Below are 10,032 nucleotides of genomic sequence, written 5' to 3' on the forward strand. Positions count from 1 at the left end.
GAGCAGCTAATAGCTACAATAAGCTAAATTAGATTAACATGTTAAACCACTTACAGAATCTCTAGTCTTGTATTTGAGTATGTCAGATTGACTATTTTTAATTAATAAGCTCTTTAATACATGATTCTGGTGTACAAACCTCACAAGGTGAAATATTGTTTGTAGAATTTAGTTGTCAGAATTCTGTAAGAGAGAGAGAATTTCTAGATTGTAACTGTTATCATAATACTGTGTCTAACTGGGAAGAAATGGTGTCTGTATTATTTCCTTCTAAGCACAGGTACCTCTCTGGCTTTGTTCAAAAAGGTGTAAGTATTTAGGGGAAAAAGAATTCACCCTGTTAGGAGCACACTGAGAGGAAGTGGAGCAGGGGTGTAAACAGCTTTTTCCAACCTGCAAAGTTTCTCATTTCTCTCGAGCATTAGTAAGAACAGACTGTCGTGCTGCAAGAAAACCACTTCCCACAAGGGCTTTGTCAGCCAGCTACTGACTGCCCAGCAAAGGTGCTGGTACGGTACGTAGCCAGTGACCTGGATGCATCTGCTGAAAATGCATGCTGGGGTTTTTTGGGTTGTGGGTCTTTCTGGGTTGTTTTGAGTAGAAGAGTGCCACTTGAAACACTGTATTCTACCTCTGCAGGGTGGTTTGTATAGCCAGACAGGCAGCATTGCTCAGTTTCTGGCCTAAAATTGGTTTCTTTTCCACCCTTAGCATTTCATGTTCATGTTGCTTTTCTTGATACATGAGGAGATCCAGGCATTTCTTCTGCACGAGCTTACCATAGGCAGATACCCCACAAAAGGTGCTATTTAATACAAGTAGTATTGCAGTTCTACAGCCTCTATGCTTTTACTAGTACATACAGAATGTAGCATCTAGGTTTCCATACTATGCTCTGCCTCCTAAACAGAACTTAGAGCTTCCTTTACATTTGTTGAGCAAAAAAGGTGTGGGTTTCTTTTATTCCTAAGATCAAATGTGGTTTATATGTTGTTGTTGTTTTTTTCTAATCTCCTATTTCTTACAAGCTGTGAATTGGTATTTCTGAAATCATGAAAATTTTGAGAGAAAATGAATGATTTTTCTTTAGGATTTGTTTGGAAGTCTTGTTGCAGGTATTGCGGAAGTTTACCAAAGACAGCGAGGAGAACTCTTCTACTGGTAAAATTAGTAGTGCAAGTTAGTTAATAATTGTACTGTATATTTAATACTGGGATTTTGATCATTAAAAGCTCTGGAGAAGAGACAGGAATCGGTGTTCTACTGGGTGCGGTGCTTGCCAGCCCTTCTGTTCATGCTGTCATTTCTTCACATGCTCTAGGAGTCTTGTCTGTGATGGGAAGAGAGGCTTGTTGACCAGGCTGCTTCAGGTCATGAAGAAGGAACCAGCCGAATCCTCCTTCAGGTGGGTTCACTTTGCACTGTAACATGCTGGTTTGAGTTGACTGGGAAGTTGGGGGGGGGCAGGTATATAGCTTACCGCTGTTGAAAATGTTTGAAAACCATAAGCTGTGACAAGATCTGGATTTGTTGCACTTGGCTATGATGGCAGTGCAGGTGAGGGAGAACGCCGAAGCTTGCACTGAACTCATGCCCAGTACAGTCAGTGATTTTCTTCGAGATGAACAGGTCTAAATGCAGCTTCAGATAGGAATGAAACTGAGTAGGAATTTTGATTTAAATTATAGTTGTGATAAAATACTCCCCTTGCTCCAAAATTAAAACCTCATTTCTTCTATTTCTCAGGTTTTGGCAAGCAAGGGCAGTTGAAAGTTTTCTGCGAGGCACCACCTCCTATGCAGACCAGATGTTCCTGCTAAAGAGAGGACTCCTGGAGGTAATGAAGTATATGTCAAGCTCCCTCTGTAATGTATCTTCATAGCAGGATTTATCTGTAATGAATTAAAAAAAAAAAAATAGTAGTGTTAAATATTCACTGGGAATAGGGAAATTTTTGAAAATTATTAGCAAATTCTGCTTGTGGGAACCAGGTGTGGGGTGGCTGGTTCGTTAGCCTGCATCACTGGGAAGTTAATTGTGCAGAAGACTCATCTGAATTGCTGTCTTTGGTTCTGTCATCTGAGAACTAAATCTGCAGAGAAAAGGTTTAAATAGTATTAAATGGGAGTCTGTGCTGTACTGCTGGCTTGGGCTGAACTGTGGCAGTAACATGTTTTCCTCCTGTGCCAGCATATTCTCTACTGCATTGTTGATAGTGAGTGCAAATCACGGGATGTGCTTCAGAGTTACTTTGACCTTCTGGGAGAACTGATGAAATTCAATATTGATGCATTCAAGAGGTTCAACAAGTACATCAACACAGATGAGAAGGTAAATATTTGTAAAAGCCCTCCCCAGCGGGTCAAATTACATGCTCTCAGAACCAAACCTAGCACTAAGAAACTCAGGTTCATTTGCTGATTTTGATGGGATTGCTGAGGGTGGTGCACAGTAAACACAGAGTAGTGAGCTGCCCGGGTCTCTTTGCAAGCATGTGTGTTGCTGCATGCACTGGTGTTTTCCGAAGTGCTCCCAGCTGTTCTGAATCAGCAAGCACTGAGCCATGCAGAAAACATTGCCCTGTTACGTGATCAGGCAGGTCCAAGGTCAGGGCTCAAAGATGGTAGAACATTTCCTGTGAAATCGCTGTGTTTTGGGTTAAGCTGATGATTGTGGACATGGAGACAGGCTCCAAAAAGTCTTTTACTGGAGCTTGGGGGGGGTGGGGAGAGGGCGGTCCTTGATGGAGGTAACTTAAAATGTCATTGATATTTGATACTGCAAAAAGACATATCTTCTCCTAGAATCATAGAATCTCAGGTTGGAAGGGACCTCAGGGATCATCTGGTCCAACTTTTCTGGGCAAGAGCCCGGTCTAGACAAGGTGGCCCAGCACCCTGTCCAGCTGAGGCTTGGAAGTGTCCAGTGTAGTGGAGTCAGCCCCTCCCTGGGGAGATTATTCCAATGGGTTTCTGTTCCCCTGGGGAAAAATTGGAATATTCCCAAGAGCAACGTGTGTCCATTCCCCCTTGTCCTCTCCATGGGACTCCTTGTGACAAGGGAGTCTCCATGTTCCTTGTAGCTCCCCCTTAGGTACTGGTACGTGGTGATGAGATCCCCTTGGAGCCTCCTTTGCTCCAGGCTGAACAAACGCAGCTCTCTAGGCCCACCCTCATATGGCTGAGAGAGGCTTACCAGGCCTTTGCATGTCTTTGATGTTACTTGAACTTACAGGCATTTTAAGAAGTCATGGCTGATGTAATTATCTATAAAACTTAGTTGCATATGTAGATCGCGAATGGGCAGCTCTCTATGCAAAGTGGTTTCATGTTCTCATGCACTTTGGGCAAGTAACACCAGCTGTTGGGTCGGTTTGAATGACCTCATACTTTTGCTTATGTTACTGTAATTTTTCTCTGGTTGCTGTTAGGTCTGGCAGACCTTGGACAATAGAAGCAGAGACGTATTTAAAAGAAAGATCTATTTAATTTCAGGTTTTCTGGTGAATGAACTCACACATTCTAGAGACTCTGTCTTTATACTTTGTATGTGCTTCCTATTTATTGATCTAAACACTTTTTAATTCTCATTCTGTATGAATCCCTCACTGTGTTCCTCCCTGTCAATGTCTGCTGTACAAAATAAAGTGTAGGAAAACATGGAGCTGGAGGAACTACAGAGACCAGTGGCCATGCTGTCTCGTCTCCCTCTTCCAAAACAAATAGTGCATGAAAGCTTGGTCTCATTGAAGTGACATAGCTTCAAAAGAGATTTTGATGGTGCAAGGACTTGGGCGTTTTTCTGTTTCATGGTGGTTTTAAAGGAACTTGCTGTGGGGATCTTTGGTCAGCACTCAGTGCCAGTATTGGCTTGGACTGGATGAGGCAGGCCTGGGAGTGTGTGTCTCCTCTTATTGTCATTAGAGATAACAAAAAGGTAATGACCCTGAGTATTTTGGCATTCAGAACCTGACTCTTGTTTCTGAAGGGAAGGGGAAATTGTCCACATCTGTGAAGCCTTATGTTGGTTAAGTGCTTGTTTTAGGTGCTTGTGCTCGGAATTCGAGGCGGTTTCTCCAATAAGCTTCAAGAACTGTACTCTTTCAATGCTGAAGATACGGAGAATGGTCACTGTTGCCCTACTTGCCAAACCCTGTTTGTAGCTCTTCCTGCTTGGGTTCACTGACCTGATCCCCTTGGGCCAACAGAATAATTGGCTTAGTGCAGCTCTTGGCTGTGCACATTCTGAAAAGAGTATGAAGTGCTCTTCTGTCAGAGAGAGTTCGTGTAGGATGAATTTCTGTTTGGTTGGGTTTTAATGCAACACTAAAGAGTATTCCTCTTCAGTTCCAGATATTTTTAAATCAGATCAACAGTTCATTGGTGGACTCAAACATGCTTGTTCGCTGCATTACGCTGTCCCTGGACCGATTTGAGAATCAGTCTGATGCTAAAGGTAAAGAATAAGAAATGGAAGGATGGGGGGAGTTTGATAGTGATAATGGTTATTGTAAGTCTGGGCTTTGAAAATTTTGGTTTTAGACAGAGAAATACCACCTTGCAGGTTTGCTGCTATGCTCTGAGCACCAGTTCTTATGGCCGTATTGCTTGGACCAGTGTGTTTGAACTTGAAGCACCTGACGATTGTCTTTTTCCTCTTGCTGCAGTTGCAGAAGTCCTGTCAGAGTGCCGCCTGTTATCATACATGTCCCAGATGTCCATGAGAATGTCCTTTCTTTTCCGTCTCATTAATATTATTCATGTACAGACACTTACACAGGTAAATAGCTGATGGTAACTTTGCAGTTATCTTGCTGTGATATTGTGTAGTGATGAACTGGGCTGGGAGCAGGGAGGAACCTGGCTTCTCTGGAGGAGACCCTTGTCCCTCCTTTCTTGGTATGTCTAGGAGCACATCCTCTGCATGCTTACCACAAGCACGTTTTGTAAGGACGTGTGTACAACCCATGTCTCTGGTTTTTTTGTTGTTTTATCACCCACTGTGTCATTTTTAATTTTAGGAAAATGTCAGTTGTTTGAACACAAGTTTAGTGATCCTAATGCTGGCCCGAAGGAAAGAAAAGCTACCTTTTTATCTGCGCACTTTGCAACAGATGGAATATACAGAAAAGTACCCTGGCTTCATCCTGAACAACTTCCACAGTCTCCTGCGATTCTGGCAACAGCATTACCTCAACAAGGATAAAGACAGCACCTGCTTAGAAAATGTATGTGAACCTCTTGCATAGCAAGAATCAGTCATAGCAATATCTGTCTACTAGCCACCTCGCAAAAATGGGAACTGGGAGGTTATGAAGGGAAAGAAGGGAGCAAGTTCCGTCCCCCAGTGTAACTTTCTGCAGTGCTTTTCGCCCAGTCTGCCCCAGTCAGGTCCCTTCTGCAGGCAGGCTACCTCGAGGTAAGTGCTGGGTTTCCCTGCAAACAAAAGCCTCTCGGCTGTGGCACACAGAAGTGAGGCTTGCCAGTGCTGAGTGCGTTTGAGAGGCGAGGGCTGGCGAGATGGCCAGCCCTGTGCAGGGATGTGGAGGCAGGACAGAATCTAGCTCCCAGACTGGTTAGTGTCTTAACCAGTGTCCCCTCTCCTCCTGGTGTGGCAAACAGTGCAGGGAAAGTGTCTGGTGTAGGTGCTAGAAGACAAGGCAGCTGCCCTGTGGAAAGCAGCCTGCAAGTTTCCACTGCAGAGCTGGTGTGTCTTGGGCACTGAGAAGAAGAAATGACCTGAGGTGAGAAGGTGACTCCCTTGGGTATGCCCTAGAAGGCTAAAGCGAGGTTGCATGATTTTCTTCCTGGACTTTTCAGTGCTCGGGTGGCAGCTTTAACAGATTTTAATGTGTTTGTGGAAAAGCCCTCCTTCTCTGGTGTACACGTACACTGCAGCACACGGCCCCACGGCTGCAGCCTGAGTGCAGTGCAGACAGTCTCCTGCAGACAAGGTACCTGAAGAGGGGCGATACCGGGGCTTGGAAGCAGTTAAATAAGGAGCTTCAGTTCCCCAGAACGGGGGAGTGGGAAGGAGAAGCTGCAGGGAATGGTGCAGACCTGTAATGCTTTTCTCTCAGCGTGGCTCGGCGCAGTACGCTTGGGTCGGTGCTGGGGAGCGGCAGGGTGGCTCGGGGCCCGCAACACCCGGGCGCTGCGTCGCAGGGCTCGTGCTGTGGTTCGACGCGTCGGCGCTGCGCTGGGCTGCGGAGGGGAGGGGCTGCCGACACCAAACCTCTCTGCCGTTGCCGCATTTCAGGGTCGCGTTGTGCTGTGTGGGGGCTCTACGGTACTTGCTGTGTCTGGAGCCACTGGTGGGGTAGAAATTGTGGGCTGTCCAGCGTGTAAAGGCTTTGGGAAACAGGCAATGCGGTGTAGGGCTGCCAGAGAGGCCTTTTGGCTGTAAGAGAATGATGGGGGAGGGGTGTGAGCAGGGAGTTTGTGTTGTCCTCGTGCCTTCCCGAGGAGTGGGAGCTGCTGCCAGCATTGGCTTGACGTGCAGCACTGTGGTGTCCCAGCTTGTGTTTGGACTGGACAGCAAAGGAGAAGCTTGGGCTTCTGTGTGGGGGTGCTGCTCGTGGGCCCCCCTGCCCATGTGGGCTTGCTGGGGTGGTGGTTGCCCTGTGCTGCTCTTAGCAGGGCTGTAGCTGCCACAGGTGCTGGGAGCCCCTGCCTGTAGCTGGACAGCGGGAGGCCGGTTGTAGAGGATGCGGTTGGTTCAGCATCCCCCCCTTCTGCTCCACACCCCGCAGAGGGTGGGCTGAACGGTGACTCAGGGGTGCCGGCCTGCGTGGCTGGGGAAGTCAGGCTGAATAGGAAGAGATTTTCAGTTCCCTCTGCTGAATGCCTTTGGGACATGTCTTCTGCTGCGCGTGGGTGCCTGCAGACCACGCTAACCAGCCTCTTCATCTCTTCCCGCAGAGCTCATGTATTAGTTTTACCTACTGGAAAGAGACTGTATCTATACTGCTCAGTCCAGACCGGACATCCCCCTGTGCCATAGTTAGCTACATCGACGAGGCGTATATGGACATTGACAGAGACTTTTCTGAGGAGTAATTCTTCACTCTGGCTTCAGATGGACAGCGTGTGGAGGGTACCTCGCAGCCCGTGGATTTTCAGGGATACGCTGTGTAGTGTGTGTGTGCGTGTGCGGCTTGGAACCGTGGAGCGTTACTGCATTGTCAAAACCCCAGCCCCCTCCTGGTCCCCGTTTCTGATCTCTGACGGATGAGACTCCGAAAGCTCTCTGGGCAACACATTCAGGGATGTATCTTCCAGTTGTTCTGGGATAAAAATAATCACCTACAAAAACCAGCCTCTATTTTTTATTTTTTTGCTCTCCCAGTCCAGCACGGCTGGTCAGAGATTTTTTTGCTGACAGATGAGGATACTCTGTATGTGCCAATTTAGTTGTGGCGCTCTCATGGCAAGTCAAAAAGCACACAAATTGCCCTCCAAATGTGAGGTCCAAGGAGCCGGTCTGACTGGGACCCCGACGCACCAGCCGCGTGCAGAGCCACCGCCAGGACTCCCTCCAGGGGTAACGCTTCCGCTGGGGTTTGGAATCGGGGCATAAGGGGTGGTCAGAGTGTGAGTGCGCGTGTGTGTGCTTCTAATTCCTGAGAGCCCTAGCTCCAGTCACCTCTTTACCATTTACTTTTGGATCATTTGGTACTAAATCTGTCTGTTTGTGTGTTAGGAGAGAACCTCTGCTCCTGCTGTCTTTCCTGCAGATCCCATCTGAAGGAGTTTTACAATGCTGTGGAGAAAAGAGACGTTTCGGCAGTGGTGGAATTGCAACAGGGGTTGGCTTTTTCATGGAGCACTAGCATTAAAATGTACTAATTTTTTAAACTTGCGGCTTGTCCCTTCTTGGGTAACTAATCTGGTTTTAAAATCCTTTCCAGGACCATTGCTCTTGGCGCTAACCTGCTATGCCTGGAAGTCTTATGTCAGTCTCTGCTTTTGGGCCTTAATAGCAACACACACGTTAATCTTGAAGTGCAATATTGACTGGAGCGGTCAGGTGTTCCTGGATCTGTTTTAATCAGAATGTGTTAAATGCTAGGAATAAACACTCCTGGTTGAAGGTAACTTTGTAGGATACGTTGGGAAAGGTGGAGTGGGGTTTTGGCAGTCCCGATTGCCAAGACATGCCCTGCCTTCTCGCCAACGTTAATTGTGTTGCTCCAAGACAGTCAGGTTCCCAGGAATGAAATGCAGTCTGAAGTCCTGAGCCACTGCATTTCAGTCAAAAAATACACATCCTGCAGCTCCAGCTAAAAGAAACCAGTTTTCTTTGAAACACGCATCTGAATTTTTTTTAATTTTCTTAACTTATTTGATGAGATGACTTGACTTCAGCTCTGTCCAGGCTCTGGAGAGGGGCTGGGCACCATTTCGTCTCTAATCTTTGCCAGCAGAACGAAACCCACTCTGAGGGATCCCTGTGCTGGGGCCTGGATGAGGGGATGAGGCTCCCAGCCCCAGGTGCAGGACTTGCTCTCTACACGTCATTCTCCTCTACATGTCACCCTTCTCCTCTCGCTTGTCTCCCACTTGGGTGTCCTGCCATGGACTTACAGTCAGCGCTTTGCTTGCAGAGCAGTCAGAGCTGCTGAGCCTGGAGCCTTGCAGGAGCTCCCGGGGATCCCCGTGCCGCTCCCTGGGGGGCTGAATCCCCTGGGCAGCCTCTGCCCCGCTCCAGTGTGGCTACCCTGGTTGCACCCCTTGCATTGGGGAGCTCCTTGCTACAGCACCTGCATCTCTGCTCTTCATCACCTTGCCCCTGCCCTGCCCCCTCCCTCCCCTGAGCCAAGTTCTTTCTCATCTGTACTTTTTTGTTCTTGGGTATTTGTGGTTTTGGTGTATCTTTGCTTCTTCTTAACTGTAATAGATGTACACATCAAATAAATGCTTCAAATTAAAAGGCTTTTAAGTTAAGGGATGCCTTTTCCATAGTCCAGTTAATTGGTGCATCTAATGATTGCTGCTATAACCCCGCAGTCTCATTCCCATCTCTCTGGCTGCAGCGTACAGCTCAGGGCCTGGCTGGGCAGAGGCGAGCCCTGCCTGCCTTCTGGCCCCTGGGTCCCTCCTCCCTGAAACTTGGGGCTCCCCACTTGCTGCAGGCAGCCTGGCTTGGCTCTTGCCTCGGGCTGCTGCAGGAGGCTGAGGGAAGGGCACAGGGAAGAACCCACAGCAGCTCCTCCAGCAAGGGAGCGTGCGGGCTCCGGGAAAAGGCTCTGCCTGCGGCGGGCAGGGGGACGAGCACGCAGGGCGGGCCACAGGCAAATTTTAGCCAGGGGCCACATTCCTGCGGGCTCATCTGCCTGGGCCAGGTGACTTGAGAATCTCATTTTGAGAGGGACCAGACAGCTGTTCTTCATCCTTGTTTTGTCTTATTTATGGGGAGGGAGTGTCCTGCGTGTTGGGGAGCACCCGCTGGCTTCAGCGGAGGTGGGACCCCTCTCGCTAACAAATACTGCTGGAAGCCTGCGCTGTCCCCGTGGATTGCTGAGGTTCGTGCTGCCCAGATTAATGCCAATTTACTAACTGCAAATAAACATATTAAATGGAAACTATTAAAGAAATCTATTTTAAAGAAATGAGTGGATGTGTCTTTCTTTGCAGTCCCTTTGCCAAAGCCCTGACAACCCTCCCTCTCCCCGCCAGGACTGTAGTTGGGATTTTTTTATGTTTTCCCCAGGAGCGATGGTTTTGGTGAGGTCTGTTCTGCCCTCCCCCCTGCCTCCCCACTCGGCTCTGCTCCCCTGCAGCTGAGCAGGGCTGAGGAGTTTTGGTGGGAAGGGATGAGGAAAGGGCTCTTGTGAGCCAGGGCAATGGAGCAGGGAGAGGGGGGGCCTGTGCCTGTCCTCTCCCCACCCCTGCCAGGCTGTGAATGATGTCCCCAAAGACCCCAGCTTGCCCCCCACATCGCCAGCAGCAGAGCCCAAGGCCCTGGTTACCCCACAACAGACACGGGAGCGAGTCCTGGCAGATCTACGTTTATTCATGTGGTGCGAAGCCG

The 10,032-nt window shown here is 48.4% G+C and overlaps 1 protein-coding gene across 2 annotated transcripts in view; it reads left to right on the plus strand.

Moving 5' to 3' along the window:
• Positions 1 to 7,300, plus strand: part of LOC104124980 (transient receptor potential cation channel subfamily C member 4 associated protein) — a 28,744-nt gene extending 21,444 nt beyond the window's left edge. For both annotated transcript variants that reach the window (XM_009637372.2, XM_035892916.1), the window contains exons 13-19: positions 1,322 to 1,405; positions 1,747 to 1,837; positions 2,191 to 2,331; positions 4,347 to 4,455; positions 4,667 to 4,779; positions 5,021 to 5,227; positions 6,921 to 7,300. In XM_009637372.2, coding sequence (XP_009635667.1) covers positions 1,322 to 1,405; positions 1,747 to 1,837; positions 2,191 to 2,331; positions 4,347 to 4,455; positions 4,667 to 4,779; positions 5,021 to 5,227; positions 6,921 to 7,058 — 883 coding nt within the window. In that variant the 3' untranslated portion in view covers positions 7,059 to 7,300. The remainder of the gene's footprint in view (positions 1 to 1,321; positions 1,406 to 1,746; positions 1,838 to 2,190; positions 2,332 to 4,346; positions 4,456 to 4,666; positions 4,780 to 5,020; positions 5,228 to 6,920) is intronic.
• Positions 7,301 to 10,032: the final 2,732 nt, after the last annotated feature.

This window comes from Egretta garzetta, unplaced genomic scaffold, assembly GCF_000687185.1.
Source record: "Egretta garzetta isolate BGI_Z169 unplaced genomic scaffold, ASM68718v1 scaffold24, whole genome shotgun sequence".
Lineage (NCBI taxonomy): Eukaryota > Metazoa > Chordata > Aves > Pelecaniformes > Ardeidae > Egretta > Egretta garzetta.